Source organism: Carlito syrichta, unplaced genomic scaffold, assembly GCF_000164805.1.
Source record: "Carlito syrichta isolate Samal-C Ts95f unplaced genomic scaffold, Tarsius_syrichta-2.0.1 Scaffold302992, whole genome shotgun sequence".
In the NCBI taxonomy this organism is placed as follows: Eukaryota; Metazoa; Chordata; class Mammalia; order Primates; family Tarsiidae; genus Carlito; species Carlito syrichta.
Genome location: NW_007247088.1, coordinates 4,662 through 23,942, shown reverse-complemented (window position 1 = coordinate 23,942; position 19,281 = coordinate 4,662). Strand labels below are relative to the sequence as shown.

Here is a 19,281-nt window from a genome sequence, read left to right as displayed (position 1 = left end):
AGGATCAAGTAATATGATTGGTTTAGTTGGGTCTCAGTGTAACCCCACTCACTGGCTGCCTTCATTTGAACACAGCCTGAATTAGGCTCTGGTTTTAAGAGGTAATAAAGTAAATATAAATAGCAGAGAGGGAGAGAAGAAGCATAGAATCCTAGGACCCACTCCTCAAACCAGCAGCTGGTGCAACAACAACAAAACAACCTATATATCATCTTACAGCAGTAAGGGAGGCTTTTTAGTGCATGCATTTTATTCTAAAGCTACCTAAGAACTTCCAGTTCCAGCCAAGATGGAACAAGTTGACTATAATATTTTCTCTTTCACTGATTACAACTAAAAACTCTGGACAAAATGCAAAAAGGAACTACCTGAGAATTCTGAAAAGTAAACAGTAGCACATGGATTGGATAGGGAAGTCAGACTTGAAAAATGACTGGTATGCCATCTTTTCAGGCAGGAAAAGGAAGCTAATCCTTGTTACTCTGTCTAGCAAAAAGATTGCAAAGGCTTTGAGAACTAAGCTTACAGTATAAACTACTGCATAAGTTTTAGACTGTACTAAGTGGCACATATGCAGGGCAGATCCAAACGGCATAAGAGGCTTTTCGAAACTTTATTACTTTTGAAACCATTGCATACAGAATGTGAGACTTCCAGTTTGAACCTAAGCAGATTGATTTCCTACTAAAGGTGCCCAAAATTTCACAATTCTCTATGTTAATTTAATAAGACCCAGAGTTTTACAACTTAATATTCAAAATGTCCAAGATACACTCTAAAATTATTCAACATACAAGGAACCAGGGAAGACTGACCAATTCTCCTGGGATAAGAACCAGTAGATGGTAACCATGAGGTGACCCACTTATTGGAATTATCAAAGAAATAGCTCGTGCTCTGTGAGATAAAGGTAAATGTTAATGAATGGAAAGGTACAGGTTCTCAACAGAGACATAGAAACTAAAAGAGAACCAGATCACAGGAAATGTTTAGAATTAAAAGTACATCTGAAAGAAGAAAAATTCATAGGATGGGTCAAAGCAGAACGAAGATGACAGTGGAATGTCAGTCAGCTTGATGATAGGTGGAAAGTATCCCTTCTGAAGAACAGATGAAGATGTAAAACAAACAAAAGAACAGTTTCAGGGATCCTTGGAACAATATCAAAAGATCTCCAGTTTATGTCACTGGAGTACTCAAGAGGAAGAGAAGAAAGAAATTGCAATAGAAAAAATATTTGAGGAAATAATGGCTGAAAACTTCGAAAATGTGGTAAAAGACAGAGTTACATATTCAAGGTCAGTGAACTCCAAACAGGATAAACTGGGGGAAAAAAAACTATGTCTAGATATATTATAATCAAACTTCAGAAAAACGAAGATAAATATTCTTCAAAAATAGTGATTTATATATAGGGAAACTGATTTTGAAAGACTGAATTTCTCATCAGAAACAGTGGAGGCCAGAAGCCAATAGAAATTCATCAAAGTGCTGAAAGAATTGTCAACCCTGAATTCTGCCTGCAGTGAAAATTGAGCCTGAGTTTTAAGTGATTTTAATAATAACAGACATTAAAGATCGAATAAGCATAAGCTTTGTGTATCAGTTTTGAAAGAACAGACTAAAAGTTTTACCTTTAGTATTGTTAAGCACATAAATATTTATGTTGTTCTTCCTACCTGACATCATTTTGAAAGATTTTGGTTTTGGTTTTTTTTTTTGATTTATTATAGAGATGAGGTCTCGCCAAGTTGCCCAGGCGGGTCTCGAACCCACGGGGCTTTGTTTTTTTTAAGTGAATGTTGGGTCTTAATCGCTGATCTTCTTTGTTATTAGGAAAACCGAAAGCGTCATGGCTCTAGTAGAAGTGTAGTAGATATGGATTTAGATGATACAGATGATGGGGATGACAATGCCCCTTTGTTTTACCAACCTGGAAAAAGAGGATTTTATACTCCAAGGCCTGGCAAAAACACAGAAGCAAGGTTGAATTGTTTCAGGAACATTGGCAGGTAAAATGACTCTAATCCTGTATTTGAATTTTCAAAAAATCAGTTGATGAGATTTTTCTAAAATATATTGGTTTTTAAAATGTGTATATTCTCTGTTTTTATAATGGATAGAAATGAGGCTATGGAACATTTCTCCAAATATATGTATAGGGGACCCCAAAAAACCTAGAATTTGTTTATAAAGATTGTGTATTTAGTCTTACATGTTTAAACTTCAGTCACCTTCAAAGTACTCTCCATTTGATGCAATACACGTATTGAGACACTTTTTCCACTGCTCAGAAGAGTTTTTAAGCTCCTCAATTTGGATGCCTTTTATTGTTTCAGCCGGTTTTTTGTTTCATCTCTTCCACATTGGTTCCTTTTGAGGACTTTTTTCATCTGGGGAAACAAAAAACAGTTGCTTGGGGCAAAACTGACTGAATAGAGAGGGTGGGGCATTGGGTCAGGGTCCAAGAGTGGTGAACACTCAGTGTGATATGGGCAGGTTGTTTGTGTAAATCACCCTTCATGAAATGGGCAAATGCGCTGAAAGACTCAGAAAAACTCAGAATTCACTGGAGCCGAACACAGTCTCTCACAATGCTAGCTTGTACACTGATGCTGATGGGTTCCTAGAACACTTACCTGGTGAGGGAAACCTGTACTACAAGGGGCCAACCCTCCAAAAAATAATTCCAGTTTTTTTGGGGTCCCCTCTCGTGTATTTATATATGTGTGCATGGGTTATATGCGTTATAGAATTATTTTTAAATTTAAATCTTATTTGCCTGTTTTTATTTTTAGGATTCTTGGACTGTGCCTGTTACAGAATGAACTCTGTCCTATTACACTGAATAGACATGTAATTAAAGTGTTGCTTGGTAGAAAAGTAAGTGATTTTGATGAACCTAACTGCTTTTACAGTTGTAAAAATTTTTCTTTTATAAAATAATCAAATGCATTTAATCAAATGCATACTGTTTATGGCATTCATTTACTATTAAATTTTAAAGCATTATAGCCATTATAAATACTTCTCCAACATTTAATGATACAATTATGGTTAATTAAAAATAAAATTAACAGACAATTAAAAATTAAGCAAAATTAATGACATGGGAAAAGCCTCCTCCATATATGGGGAGATGACATAACAGTGGGTATCATAGGTAGGTTTGGGGGTCTGATAGATCTGCTTCTTGTTGCAAATAAATTCACTGACATTTCTGCCAATATATCTGTCCCCCATGTATAAAGTAATAGGAAAAGCAGCACAGTCTAGTTCCTGGCAAATAAAAAGTGCTCAATAAATTTTATCCACTGTTAATATTTGCATCAGGTAGTAGAGGAGGTAGAAGTAGTTTTTGAGAAGAGCATTCAAACTTCAGAAGTATACGTGAGATACATGGCCAAAGAATATATGAAGTGCAGCACAATCTGCTCACTGTTTATCTCTGCTTGATGGAATTAGTTTATTTTCTTCATGTGTTTTGATAAGTTTGACAGCCTACACATCCTCTTATGGTGGGGCAGGAGGAAGAAAACCCATTATCTTTAAACTTAATATATAATGCTAATTATGCCACTTTTAAACTTAAAACAAAACTACTTGCCTTCCCAAAGATAATTTAAGCAATTACTTGACACAAAAATAATGAAATGTAACGTCGTTGACAGGTTCTTGGAAGCTGCGACTTTAAGCAAAATGAACTATAACAAAGCTTTTTTTCCCACATCAACATTATAACAAAATGACATTATTTGAGGACCTCTGCTACATGTTGTTTCAAAGTTGCAGTTTCCACAAACTTGTTGATGCCATTAACTAAAGATTTACTTCACAGTCTTTCCCAGAGATTGACATCACACATCTGATAAATTAGCATTGTTTAAGCTGTAATGAATAAATCTATTTAGTCAAACCCACTGACGAATACTGTTTTCTATTAATACAAACATATCATATTAGAAAATATATATTTTTTTCTTTTTAACTCTGACTTTATTGATTTCCTAAAGTGTTCCAGCTACAATGTTCTTGTGCAAGAGTTAGACTCGAAGCTTGACAACATAAAAATGTTAATAGATTGAATCTTCACCAAGGCTTAGTGAACAGTTCGTGAATCACATTGACCCAAGTTTAAACCAATAATCTGACTTTGGGCAAGTTACTCCATTAGGGCATCAGATTTATCATCTGTATTTAATTATCTTGTATAGTAAACAGGAAATGTAGTAAATCTAGAGCCGGCTGCATGCATAATCAGCGTTGAATAAATAGTGTTGGTTCTGTGGATTATTTGTATTTTTGGAACTTAAAAATTATTATGCTGTTGGCTTTATGTTTTTTCCAAAATATAACACTTTTTATACTCTGAAAATTAAATATATTGTAGGAGCCAAAGATTTGTTAACCCATTGTACTTGGATGTTCCCTCTCAGGGGACATCAAGAGATTGCTAGTAATTATACAGGACAAACTTATGCAAGCACAAATTTTTCAAAAACATGTTTCCTTGAAGTTTTCCAAATTGCACAAAAAAGCAAATAAGGAGATGGAATAAATACTGAGGTATATGTTTTAAAAAATCAGCTGGCATTATGTAGAAAGAGAATGTGTGAAGTACTTTCACAGTGCTACATAGACTAGACAATAAATTACATATTATTGCTGAGCATAGTGGCTCACTCCTATAATCCCAGCACTTTGGGAGGCCAAGGTCAGAGGATGCCAGAGCACATAGGTTCAAGACCAGCCTGGACAACTTGGCGAGACCTCATCTCCACAATAAATCAAAAAATTAGCCAGGCATGGTGGTGCATGCCTGTAGTTCCAGCTACTTGAAAGTCTGAGGTGGAAGGATTGTCAGAGCCCAGTAGGTCGAGGCTGCAGTGGCCATGAGTGTGCCACTGCACACTAGACGGCAACAGAGTGAAACTTCGACTCAAAAATAAAAAAGTTACATATTATTGTTTTAATGTGGGACGATGAAAATGAGACTTTGCTCAAATAGAAAACCTCGAGGTGGAAGACTTCATATAAGTTACTATTGTACAGCATGTATCAGTGGATCTGTATTGCATGTCTGGCTGTTTCACATGTGACCACACATTAGAAAAATACAAGATATAAAATTTCGACTTTTTTGGTTCATAAGTTCCTCAATGTCCAAAATTTCATTATAAGCCAAATATCATTACAATAATTGGTTCCAACACTGTGCATATGATTTAATACGAAGTGATTTATTTTTCACTACATTAAAAGTACAGTTTGCTGGTAGGTGATCATGAGATATCTCCAAGTGCAAAGGGTTAAACTTGACTTTCTTAAAAACAGTTGTTGTATATATTCAAATATATCTTCAAATATATCTTCAAATCAGATAAAATTCTTTATCAGATTTTAATTTTCTGGTGAATTGAGTAAAGATGTTGTTTCTTCCACAATTGATTTTTCATGATTGCTTTCTTTTTTAGGTCAATTGGCATGATTTTGCTTTTTTTGACCCTGTAATGTATGAGAGTTTGAGGCAACTAATCCTCGCTTCCCAGAGTTCGGATGCTGATGCTGTTTTCTCAGCAATGGATTTGGCATTTGCAATTGATCTGTGTAAAGAAGAGGGTGGAGGACAGGTAAAGCAAATGCCCAGTTTTCTGATTCTGACCAGAGAATTCGGTTAATCTGTTGTCTTATAAAAAAACAGTTTAGCTGGGGGGAAGGGAGAGAGATGAACGCACACGTGTGTGTACACAGGAGAAAGGATCCAGTAGGAGACAAACAGAGTTGGACCAAGAGTTAGTGAGACAGACTGAGAGGGAGAAGGGCTTTTTTATTTATGCCTAAAGAGTTTGCATCGCTTAGATTTTTGTTTAGCTAAGGAGTTATCTTTACATTTAAACATTTTAGGAAATAGTTTAATGAACTGTTAACTTACTACTGCTTTGACAAAACTACCTTTATGTTTAAATTTTAAATTTTTACTGCCTTTAAACTTTTCACAGGTTGAACTCATTCCTAATGGTGTAAATATACCAGTCACTCCCCAGAATGTGTATGAGTATGTGCGGAAATACGCAGAACATAGAATGTTGGTAGTTGCAGAACAGCCATTACATGTAAGTGTTCTTGAAAGTGTTACATGATCTGATGAGGTTATTTGTGTCTTCATATGTGGTATTCAGCTTGTGTTTAAAAAGGCCAGATTTTTCATACCAAGATGAATTCATTTACCATGTAAATTGCACCTAAATTTAAAAATTTTTAATTTGGATAAAACTGCTTGGAAATAGCATGTCATCATCGAAAAGTAGCTTCGGCAAGCAAAAGTCTGGAAAGTGTGCTTGCGGGCCTAAAATGACTGCTGTTTTAGGGTCCTACCATCACTCATACTTTGGGTGACCGACCCTCTAGTAGGACTCGCAGGCCTCAGAGGCAATTGTAATTACAGTTATGGTTTATTAGAGCAAAAGGACCCACACAGCAAGAGTAGCAGGGGAAAACAATGCTTTAGACGGAGTCTAGAGCAGGGGTGTAGACTGTTGCAGAGAACACACTTCTTCCTCTTCCACTGAAATGAAGCAACACATGTGCATTGTTTGTGCTTAGAAAGCCAAGAGTCAGAGCTCAGAATTGTTATTGGAGACTAGTACTGTAGACATTTTGTCTGCACAACCGACCACGATTACTGAAATTCCAGGCTCCCTGAGGAAAGCCACTTGTTTGTCTTGAATCACATTGTTTGCACAAATAGTATACACAGTCTGGTGCTGCAGGGTTCATTGCCTTATGGGTAGGGAACATTTCAGAAACCAAGTTCTGAACCAGCCTAGGGCCAGCCTTCCCAAGCAGGCCCTCTCAAAGGGTAACATTAGTCCTGCTACATTAACTCTTTCCCTACCCAGTGTAAAACATTTGTGTAGGCTTAGGACTGATGGTGTCAAGTGTTTCATATTCCTATGCTACAATGCAGGCTCTGTAGTCAAAGTGGCAGGCTCTTCCACTCTCTTCTGTGTGATGTTAGCAGATGTGCCATGCTTCCCTCCTCTGCAAAATAAGGATAAGATTAAGTGAGTTAGGTAAAGTACTTAGAACATTTCCTGGCACATGGTAATTTCTCAGTAAGCTTCTAGATCTTAGGTTTGTGCCTGGGTTGTTGTATTATCAAACCTTTCTGAGGATGCTTATGGGATAACACTTTGGACAAATTGAAGCTATTCTTCCTTATCTAATGACTAGTTTGTTAATAATAGAATTTAAAAAATTATTTCAGTTAACTGCTGGTATATCATTAAACTACTTGACTTTTGAACCTGTAGCCTATTCACTATACTCCTACCCTTTTACCCCCTTCCACCTTTCTTTCTTTTGAATCTGCTAATAAGAAACTCAAAGCGGACACTGTGGCTCATGCCTGTAATCCCAGCACTTTGGGAGGCTGAGGGGAGAAAATGGCCTGAGCCTAGGAGTTCAAGATCAGCCTGGGCAGCAGCCTGGGCAGCTTGGCGAGATCTCATCTCTATGATACATTTTTTAAAAATTAGCTGGGTTTGGTGGCGCATGCCTGTAGTCCCTGCTGTTTGGAAGGCTGGGGCGGAAGGATCGCCTGAGCCTAGTAGGTCGAGGCTGCTGTAGTTGCTCGTGCCACTGCATTCCAGCCTGGGTATGACAGAATGACACTCCTACTCAAAAAAAAAGGAACTCAAAATACAGAACTAAATTTTCTTGTTCTCTGACTTAAAATGGGAAATCAACATGCCTAGAGAAAGCTGCTATAATTAGATATTGTGCTGTAACAATGTAAATAAATGTTATGTGGAAAATGAAATATTGGTTGTAATATAATAACTTTTTGAAATTCTCTAGGCAATGAGGAAAGGTCTACTAGATGTGCTTCCAAAAAATTCATTAGAAGATTTAACGGCAGAAGATTTTAGGCTTTTGGTAAATGGCTGTGGTGAAGTTAATGTGCAAATGCTGATCAGTTTTACCTCTTTCAATGATGAATCAGGTAGGATGTTTTTGAAAATGTTTCAGGAATAAACAATATAGATAGTTTGGTTAGTCATCATATTAATTCTTTTACTGCTTTTCCTAGGTTTCAAGAAATAGATGGTTTAGTATGAATATAAGTAAAAATTCTCTGTTGAGCAGTTGTGTAAAGAAGGATTTGTATATACTGAAAAAATAATCAGTGTGATAGCTCTACTGGCCCTTCCTGATTCATATCACTTAAACTCCCTTATGGAAGAATTTGGTTGCATGACGTCTGCTTTGTAGAGCTGGACCCAGACACACTTAGAAAAGCGTAATGCACAAACACATGGAGAATGAAGAGTGATAGGATGTCATCTTAGAATAGCCTTACCTCCATTGTTTGATTTGCTGCATTGATTTCTTTTGGAAGTCCATTAACCTAGGAATAGACTTGTTAGCTATTAATAAGATATTGTAGGCTCCAAGCAGTTCACTATGAAATGATTTTACCAACAGTCCAGAATTACTACATCCATAAAGATACCAATTTTCCCACCGATTTACTTAGTTATTTGGCAAGCAGTTTCAGCCATGTTATATATAGCAAGTTAAATTTGGATACATTTTTATTTTTCTTTCATATTTGGCCGTAGTTTGTTGTATAATAATAGTCTTTGTGCTATTTTTTAAATGAGTTTTCAATACTGATAAGAATTTACCTAATTTACAAACCTAAGAGATAAAACAAAATATGGAAAGAAATTGCCTAAGTCCTTGTTACTCTAGACATCATTTGGAAGCGTTTTAGAAATGCGGAATCTCTGGTGTCCCCTCCGTCCGTCCCCCCCATCTCCTGCCCAGTGAATGAATGAGAATCTGTATTTTAAAAAGCTCCTCTTAAGATTTATAAACTCATTAGAATTTGAGAATCACTGATCTGAGGTCAGAAGAATCATGATTTGCAACTGGGATTAAAGTCATGTGATTATCAGTTTTGAGGCTGGTAGTTTGTTTTTCTTATAGTTCCTGTAGTTCATAGTGGGTCTCACCTGTAAGCCAGCATTTTAGGAGGCTGAATCAGGAGGCTTGCTGGAGCCAAGAGTTCCACATCAGCCTGGGCAATATAGTGAGATCTTATCTCTACAAAAAAACAAAAAATTAGCTTGGTGGCACATGCCTGTAGTCCTAGCTGCTGGAGAGGCTGAGGTGGGAGAATCGCTTGAGTCCCAGATGTCCAGGCCATGGTAAGCTGTGATCATGCCACTGTGACAGAATGAGACACCGACTCCAAAAAAAAAAAGAGTTTGGCAATACTTTAAAGATATAACAATTGATATAGTACAGCTAAATTTATATTTTACATTCTTAGGAGAAAATGCTGAGAAACTGCTGCAGTTCAAGCGTTGGTTCTGGTCAATAGTAGAGAAGATGAGCATGACAGAACGACAAGATCTTGTAAGTTACAAGTTTCACAAAATTTGTAGAAGGAAATGTAAAATGTTAAAATACTGTGGATGATGGCCTTTTAAGTTTGTAATGGTTGATCGTTTTAATTTGGGGTAGGGAAATGATAGAAGGTCAGAAATAAAAGGCAGTTTTTGTTTTCTATTCTATAACAGGATACCTTAAGTATTACTAAAGCCCCAAGAAGATTGAGATGCATTTAGCTTAATATGCTGTCTTTAGTCCCAGAAGATGATACCAGCTTATTGTGACAACATGGTTTTGTTTGGTGTTATTTTTCTTCCCTCTTACAGTACTCCCTGTATACATCTGTAATCCTTTTGACGAGCAGCAAACCTTGGCAAAATTTCTGAATAGTGTCTTGGTTATTACCTATATACTAGAAAAAGAGTAGCTTAATTGTAATATATATATATAAAATATTTTTAAAATCCTACTTATTATTGACACAGAGCTCCATCCAACTTATAAATTAGGTAACAGAAGCTTTAATCTTAGTGGAAAGTCTATCAAGTCAGTAGAACCTGTGTCCACCATTAACCCTGTGCACTCAGATGTCCCCTATCAGGTAACATAAAGAGACTGTTGGTGATTATACAGGACAAACTTATGCAAGCGCAAGTTTTGCCAAAATGTTTGTTTCCTTGAAGTTTTCCCTTCAAAAACAATGAAAAACCCATGTTCCATTTGAAATGTGTCAAGCTTCTGATTAATTGGTTGAGAAATGGTTTTCAGGAATCATAAGTGCATCTTTTCACATCATCTTCAAACAACAGATTGGACAATAAATTACATATTATTATTGTGGAGCTAAGAAAACAAGACTGCTTTGTCTGCTCGAATAGAAAAACACCAGGTAGAAGATGTCGAACACATTACTAGTGTACAACGTGTATCAGTGAACCTGCAATGTATGCTGGTGACTGTTTCACACATTGCCTTGCTAGAAAAATAGAAGATATAAAATTTTTATTTTTTTGGGGGTCATAAATAAGTTCATCAATTTCTAAAATTCCATTATAAGCCAAATATTACCATACAGTAATTGGTTCCAATGCTGTACTATTTAATATGAAGTGATTCATTTTTCACTATTTTGTAAAAAGGTACAGTCAAGTTGGTGGTAGGTGATCTGTGAGATGTCTCTGAGTGCAAAGGGTTAAGTATGCCCATAACCAAATCAACCTGCCCATTAATTTTGAAAGGTCATCTGCTGTAGACTTTCTTGTAGATATTTGAAGGACATCAGAGCCTTTCTGTACTCAAGATTCCTCATGGTTCCTTGAGACATTTCTCCTGTCTAACCAGCCTTAGTTCTTAGTAATTTAAACCAGCCCACTCATGGAATATTGTTATATTATCCAGTTGTTAAATATATCCTCTGTTTATTTGAATGAGGGGAAATTGTTATGCAGGAAAGAACAAAACTTGCAGATTTCCATTTATATTCATTCAGGCAGGAGATTATTTGGGGATAGTGGAAGGAAGGAAGGAAGGGGATCTCTTGCTTTCGGCACTCTGGAATCTGTACATGACTCTATGAGCCTTCCATTATTTCTCTGTTGTGGTAAGAAGTTGTTCAGTAGTTCTTGCTGTCGCCCATCCAGGTAATTTTGACTTAGGCTGTTCCCAGTATAGGTTTGATATAATTGGTGAAAATTTGACTTTCTCAGTTTTGTGACTCCTAATGTTCCTTCCAGTTCTAATACTACATCTGTCCCTGCTGGTTTCAGGATAACTTAAATACCTTGTTTGAGTTCTACCACCTGTAGTGACTTTTTGGCTTCAGAAATCTTTGTTCCCTAAGATAAGACCCATATCAATTATGTAACACCCACCAAAAACAGCAGTAGAAATGAGTGGCAATCTGGTATGAGTTCTAGGTTATCTATTTAAACTATTTCCTAGTTTTATTTTCTGCTGGTTTTTTTTAAACCAATATATCCTCTATCCAGATAGCCAAGTTAAATCTCACTTCAGTTTCTTACTTCTGAAAGAAATATTTGCTAACTACTCAATATTAGAAAAAGAATATCTCCTGGAAGGACCTCAAAGTTTCCTGTTAACAGCTTTAATTAGTGAACTTCATTCATGAACTCTTGTTAAAAATCTATTCTTAGGGCTTGAGCTGTATGTATATCGAGGTATTTTTCCCCCTCCCCTAACCCCCTTACACTTCTTGTCTTTGGGGAGGTTATCCTTCACATATTGTTGATTTTTATCCGAATGCATCCAATGGGAGAAGCTGAAGAACATAAGAATAGGGCTACCCAAACAGTTCTTCCATGAAGATTATAGGGTCATACAAAATTATAGTGCTTCGAGGGTTTGCTGGGTAAGACTGTATAGTTTATACCTCTCTTGGAGAGGTAAAAGTTCTGAGAAATCCTCCAGTATCTTCTTCCAACTTCTTAGAGATCCAGCGATAATAGTCATCTACCCTGGTTAACCACATTCATCCTTGGAAAAATACTTTACATTCCAGTTTTTGCTTTCTATGAAACAGTGTATTGGACCAACTTCATCTCTAGAATACTTCTTCTGTATTTCCTATCAGATTTTGTAAATCCTGATTTTGTTCTGTTTTTCCCCTGTTCCCTTCTATAGAATTCTATATGAGGTTTCCCATACAACTATGCTTTAGAAAATAACAAATTAGTTCATACAGGTTTCCTTGTCACCCTGGGAAATTGAATATACTTCACTGTTTAGTTGTGTACTATAAATACATTAGATTAAAAAAGCTTTCCTCAAGAGAGAAACACTATCTTACTATCACTAAAGAATGGTACATACATATGCCTAGAGGGCTGTATTGGTGAGGAATGTCACATATTCGGGTAACTATTTCAGGGAAGCATATCCTTAGTTATTATATTTAAGTTTAAAAGTAAAGTAACAGTTAACGTTTATTGAGCATCAATTATTTACGCTGTTGCACAAAATTTTATTATAGGTATATAATAAAACAGTATTAATATGGCTCATGCTTAGATTTTTTATGTAAACCAGATGTTCCCTAACAATTACTATAATTACCATATATAAAATAATTCTGTATCACAGTATAGCACTGAATACTGCATTATTTTGCTTGTTGATAAAATGCAAAGTAACTTTTTTTTTGTAGCCAACTTGTGTGATTGTTGAAACCCATCTTTTTGGAGACCTTGTGCCTTTTTTCCACTAATAGATAATTAATTCCACTATGGAATTTAGTTGCAAGGAAAAGAGGCCCTTAGAAACAAACCAGCTAGTCCACCAGCCTGAGTTCCTGAGACAGTCACCTTTTTGCCTTGTGACACATTTTTTCTCTTCTAATTCTAAACATAGTCCCTTAAAAAAACTGACCTTATTGAAGTATGTTCTCTTTTGTTTTCAGTACAAGAAAATAAAGTTTTAAAACCCAGTTCAAAAGAATACATAAGATCATGTAGGTTTTAACCTAAGAATGGGAGCTCTGTATATATTGCTAAAAGTAAGAGATGGATATTAACCTGTTAAAAGCCACAATTGTAATTATCATATTCCTGTTTAGGTTTACTTTTGGACGTCAAGCCCATCATTACCAGCCAGTGAAGAAGGATTTCAGCCTATGCCCTCAATCACAATAAGACCTCCAGATGACCAACATCTTCCTACTGCAAATACTTGCATTTCTCGACTTTACGTCCCACTCTATTCCTCTAAACAGATTCTCAAACAGAAATTGCTACTCGCCATTAAGACCAAGAATTTTGGTTTTGTGTAGAGTATATAAAGTATGTATTGCTGTGTAATATTACTAGCTAATTTTGTAGATTTTTTCCATTTGTCTATAAAAGTTTATGGAAGTTAATGCTGTCATAACCCCCTGGTGGTACCTTAAAGCAATTAAATGCAAACATTCCTTGCTGAGTTTGTAGCTTAAAGGCCTGAGGAGCACTAGCAGCCTTTGGCTGTAATGGTTTGCTAGTCAACAACTTCTGGGTCTAACCCCAGCCAAAGATGACAGCAGAACAACATAATTTACACTGTGATTTATCTTTTTGCTGAGGGGGAAAAATGTAAAATGTTCTGAACATTCACTGCTGCCTTTGTGGAAAGTGTTTCAGCAAAGGTTCTTGTATAGAGGGAATAGGGAATTTCAAAATAAAAAATTAAGTATGTTCTGTGTTTTCATTTTAGCTTTTTTATGGTGTTTAATTTGTGGTTGGCTGCAATTGTGTATCATGTATATGGAACTTGTAAAAAGTTCTTGACATTCAGATCTTAAGAGATGAATCACTTTTACCTATAAAACCACTTTTGCGGTTTATTTTGACTGCATTGAGCTCTAGGATACTAAATGATATCACTAATATTTTGCATGTAATTTGTTTATTTGAGTGAGGGCACTTTTTGTACATATAATGGGGCCAATGCACAATACTTTATCACAATCAACTTTTTCTTTGTATCCCTATTTCAATGAGCAATCAGTCAGGCAGTTACTGCACTTCAGTTCTAACTAGACATTTGTACTAAGGTATTTCAGTTATGTAAACTCAGCCTGGGCACTTTCTGATAACTGTAAAATGTTTTATAAGATCATGATTATTGAAGATACATTTTGGAAAATTTTAAATGTTCGTGAGCAGCTTAACTACTTTTGTATCTAGCCTTTTTTAAGTATCTTGTTACATTTACTTTTTTAAATAAAGAAATTACAGAAGAAATGTCAAGTAATATTGAAGAAACAATAGTTTTTATTTATGTAGTTGCACATTGTTAAATAAGGGCAATACACTGACACGGTTATGTACGTGAAAATTATGATTTAAAGAACTGAAAGTTTATATACACATGGACTATGAAAAGCAGAAGAAAATCAGTCCACATTTTACAGTTAGCAGAGAATCCTGAACGGCACTGGCCAGCCCACCTACTTTTTTCACAAATGCGGGGAGTGAAATGTGACCCTTACTTAGCATAGGAAATTAACTTATACTTAATTAAGTGACAGGTTTCTTTTTGATGACCCACTAAATATGTAGCCTAAGATAATATCCCTAAATTCTTGTGGCTTTGGTAGCTTTATTTAATGGCATAATAAGGGACAGTTTTCTTCACTAAGTTTTCCGTAAGGTGACTTAAGCTCGTCATGGGGAGAAAAATTCTCTGGTATTTCCTTTTGTTTTCTTTACATGACTTCTGGCCTTGCGGATAGTTTTCATGTTCAAAGATGTTATGCTTTTATTATATAGCTTCCTTCAAAAGACTGAACCACATGATATTATCAGCCCTGTTGACACTAAAATATTTAAAATCTAATGATAGTAGTAAAACTCATTGTATTACTTAAAACCTATACAACATGCTGTATTAGATGTGTGTAAATTAGCCAAAGGTTATTTTACAAAGTGAGACATTGGTTTTTATGTCTAAATGCTATTTCTGAATAAGTGAAATAGTAATTAGATTAAGAGCTGATTAGCATCAATGTGTTTGAAAGATATAAAATTTATATATCACATTAGCCTCTGTATGCACATGATGGGATTGGTAAAATATTAAATGAGAACAAACTAGATATGATTAGGACATTTGAAAGCCTAATTGTGAATTTATTTTTAATAGTCATTGAAAGAATGAAAATATTTAAAATAACGCACAATGTCTTAAGTCTTCCTAAATCAAGGTTTTGGTTAAAATGCTTTTAGTAATATTAAAAGCAGAGTGAGTTTTTTTTTTTTTTTTTTTAAAGTAAAGCATAAAACGGTTCTAAATGTAAAATAAAGTCATGTAAAATAAAGTTCTCTTTTGGTCTTGTTTAGTGATTAAATCTAATAGAATTGTAAACAAATTTAGGAAAAGACCAAGAATGAACTTTTCTGAGCATTTTCAAAGGTTTGCTACTTATAAAGGATGATTTCACAAGTAATAGCACCCAAACAACATTTCTCCTACAAAGGTGATGATTATTTTTATGTGTTTAAAGGTAGTCACCACCAATTTCTAGATTTAAACTCAAATTGAGATATGCCCTTAAGGCAATAGTTCTCATGCTTCTGTATGAAAGATTCACTTGCAGAGTTTGTTAATGCAGATTCTTAAGCATTGCTCACCCTTACCCCCTTTTCTGATTCAGTAAGTCTTCATTCTTAATGGATCATAAGAGGTATTCTGAAACATTCCCCAAAAAAGCATTTATTTTTATTTATGAATATAAATCCCCCGTTGGAAAGCTCCTGAGAGCCAAATTTTTCCTACATATAACCTATGGAAAAGTACATCTGTTATTAAACTAGTCCTAGATTGTGTTCTTCTCCTGGTAAGGAGCTGGTTGGAAGTGCCTTCAATAGACTTGTCTGGGTAGTAACTGAAAAAAAATTTTTTTTTGAGTCAGAGTCTCTGTTTCCCAGGCTGGAGTGCAGTGGCATGCTCACAGCCACCGCAGCCTCGACCTGCTGGGCTCAGGCGATCTTCCGCTGCAGCCATCCAAGTAACTGGAACTACAGGCATGCGCCACCACACCCAGCTAATTTTTCTTGATTTATCATAGAGATGAGGTCTCACCAAGTTGCCCAGGCTGGTCTCAAACCCTCTGGCTCGGGCAATCTTCTCACCTTGTCCTCCCAAAGTGCTGGGATTATGGGTATGAGCCACTGCACCTGGCTGAAAATATTTTTAATGTTGACATCAACCTAAGAAAGTTGGCATGAACATAGACATTAATTCTTTAAACCATTAGATTACCATAGAAATGGATTTAAGATGTGCCTTGTTTATTCATCTTAAGATACCTGGGATTAATATATGCAAAGTATCTTCTACCTTTTGAATCAGAAAACTGTGCAAATTAAATTACTCTTGATTTTTAACTTGTATTGAATATTCTGTGCCGTGCACTTTGTCAGGTATCCTACATGTATTATTTCATTTCTTCCTATGAGAAAGGGACTTTTACCATCCTCACAAAAAACTTGAGACGGGTTAAACAACTTGCTCAAGGTTATACAGCTTGTTAGTACTAAAGTGAGTTACAACTTCAAGCATTCTGGAGCTTGCATTCCTAAACACTGGGCAATACTATTTTGTGGAAGGTATGCTTGATTATAAGTGAGTTGGTCACAGAATAATGATGTATTTCAATGAAAGCCTTAGCTGCATTATGAAAGTACAGTAATTTACATATTTTTGCTAAAGATTTCTAAACATTTTTGTCCATCATTTTTCCTAAAGATAATCTCTGAAAATGTAAGAATTGTCTGAAATTAACCATGGTTTCTGCCTTTATATCCAGATGTCTTAATATGAAAAAATGTCCAAGTGTCTTAAAACAGAAAAAAGCACCATGTAAATGAAAAATGTGACTTTCTAAAGTTTTCTCATAAGGTGTAAAGAACTGCTGGCTATAAAAGAGCAAATATGTTTTTCCTAGGCAAAATAACTCAATTTTCTGAATCTTTTTCAGAATGTATCTGATTATTTCTAGTTGCTGAACTTCAAATCAGTAGTTTGCATTGTTATTTGGTGCCTCTGATACAAGCAGGATTTCTTCGAAAAACACATCAGACCATGTATTTGTATTTGAAATGCTTCTTCAATGGGAAAGATGAAATTTGGCTATTTATGACATTCAAGTGCTTTGTCATTCTCTGGTATGGTAAGCTTATGACATGGTTCTGGTTAGATGTGTTTTGAGTATTAGGAGTTAGCTTTAAGAACGCATCTTTGTAAGCAAAGTGCTTCATGCCCCCCCAGGCAACCAACTACTTTTTAAAATTTTCAGTTTTGTCTAATGAAATCAGGTTCTGTTAGGACATAGTGAAATGGAAAGGTTATATCATCACTTAACTTTTAGTATTCATTTAGTATCTTCAAGGAACAAATTCCTAAATTTGTGTTATGTTTCTTTAAAAATTCTACCCATATAAAAACATCACAGTAATCCTCTCAATTATGTACCAAGAAATTGTTTGGGGTAGGGAGGAGTGAGTGAAAATAAAGCAATAATAATAGCCACAATACAAGGACTGAAGTCTGAGTTCAATGATGAAAAGAGTGTTTGATTCCTGTAGTGTTTCATCATCAGGTTCCTCCTACTTTGCCACAGACTAGAAGTAGCGAAATTAAGATCAAGGAAGCTAGTAAGCATTCAAAAAGCACAACAGAATGAAGCCATTTAGTCTAGGGACATTTGGTAGCATTAAGTCTAAAAATCTGAATCCTGTAAGTAATATTGTGTCTGCTACACAAGCGTGGCATGCCAGCAGCTTTAATGCAAAAACAGCTAACATTTACTTAAGCTCAGGATATTTAGCCACTAAAAACTGTTCTGTATACTCTGGAAGACGGCAGGGAAGCATGCTTTTCATTTGAAAAGATATATCCAAAGTGTAGGATGCTAAAAGAGATCCTGTAGCCACAAAGAGGGCCTGGAACAGTAAGCACTCATGTATTTGTTGAATGAAACGATTTATGCCCTAAAGGTGTCAAATATCTGGAACCATTGTTTATAATAAATGAAGTAGTAGAGCACTATAGAGAAAAGCTATAGTCCTTGACTTGAATGAGAGGTAAGGTTTTTTGATCTTCATCAAAAAGTATGGACTAACCAGGCATGGTGGCTTACGCCTGTAATCCCAGCACTTTGGGAGGCAGAGGCGAGAGGATTGTTTGAACCCAGGGGTTCGAGACCAACCTGGGCAATTTGGCGAGACCTCGTCTCTACAATCAGTCAAAAGAATAGCCGGGTGTGGTGACTTGTGCCTGTAGTTCCAGCTACTCAGAAGGCTGAGGCGGAAGGATCGCCTGAGCCCAGCAGGTCGAGGCTGCCGTGCTCAGGCGTGTGCGCCACTGCACTCCAGCCTGGGCAACGGAGTGAGATTCTGACTCAAAAAATATATAAATATGAACTCTATGGAACCATCCTAAGGATTGCAAAGCATTCTTTTATTCTTTTTTATTTTTTATTTTTTTTTGAGTTGGAGTCTCACTCTGTCGTCCAGACTGGAGTGCAGTGGCCGCTCCCAGCCACTGCAGCCTCGACCTGCTGGGCTCTGGCGATCCTTCCGCCTCAGCTTTCCGAGTAGCCGGAATTATAGGCACGCGCCACCATGCACGGCTGATTTTTTGATTTATTGTAGAGATGAGGTCTCGCTGCCCAGGCGGGTCTTGAACCCGCGGGCTCAGGCAATCCACTCACCTCAGCCTCCCAAAGTGCTGGGATTACAGGCTGAGCCACTGAGCCAAGCCAGCAATCTTTTATTCTAAAAACAAAACTTTAGCCAATCTTGTAGCATTTAAATAAGTGAGGTGGAAACTCAACAATATTGTTTTAAGGTACAGCAGTTGAAGGTTTAAGTGATTGAGGAAGAGAGAAGAAAACCAGAACTTTCCTGCAATTTTCTGTCATTCTGTGCTTTTTTGCTACTGCTATGCCCTAGACCTCTGGAAATTGGTGAGAGAAACGGGAGATCCTCACCCTCTCACAGCTATGACTTTACCCTAAAAACTTCAGAGACCTAGGCCCACTTCCTACCCCCTTTTGTTCTCGTATTACCTAAATCTAGTTAACTCAATGTGTAACTTCCTTGTGACCCTCCACAAGAGCAGAGGCCATCAGAAACTCTATCCTTGTTCACTTTACTAAACCCAGTGCATAGTTTAAAAATCATTTATAGATCAAGATATTATCTAGTTAGAAACGCGGTATCATTCAATTTCTTCTATGTCCCCACATGCAAATTAACCACCAAGCCCTACAACAGCCTACTAACTGGCTTCTGTTTCCTGTTTTGTCCCCTTTAATATGGAGAAGCACAGCCGGGCTCGGTGGCTCAGCCTGTAATCCCGCGCCTTGGGAGGTTGAGGTGAGTGGAT

At 36.4% G+C, this 19,281-nt stretch overlaps 1 protein-coding gene across 1 annotated transcript in view; it reads left to right on the top strand.

Moving 5' to 3' along the window:
* The window catches only part of UBR5 (ubiquitin protein ligase E3 component n-recognin 5), a 104,832-nt gene extending 90,690 nt beyond the window's left edge, over positions 1–14,142 (top strand). The window contains exons 52-58 of the mRNA XM_021711997.1: positions 1,837–2,012; positions 2,799–2,883; positions 5,475–5,630; positions 6,000–6,113; positions 7,861–8,005; positions 9,341–9,426; positions 12,974–14,142. Of these exons, the coding sequence (XP_021567672.1) occupies positions 1,837–2,012; positions 2,799–2,883; positions 5,475–5,630; positions 6,000–6,113; positions 7,861–8,005; positions 9,341–9,426; positions 12,974–13,186 (975 nt within the window). The 3' untranslated portion in view covers positions 13,187–14,142. The remainder of the gene's footprint in view (positions 1–1,836; positions 2,013–2,798; positions 2,884–5,474; positions 5,631–5,999; positions 6,114–7,860; positions 8,006–9,340; positions 9,427–12,973) is intronic.
* The last annotated feature ends 5,139 nt before the right edge of the window (positions 14,143–19,281 follow it).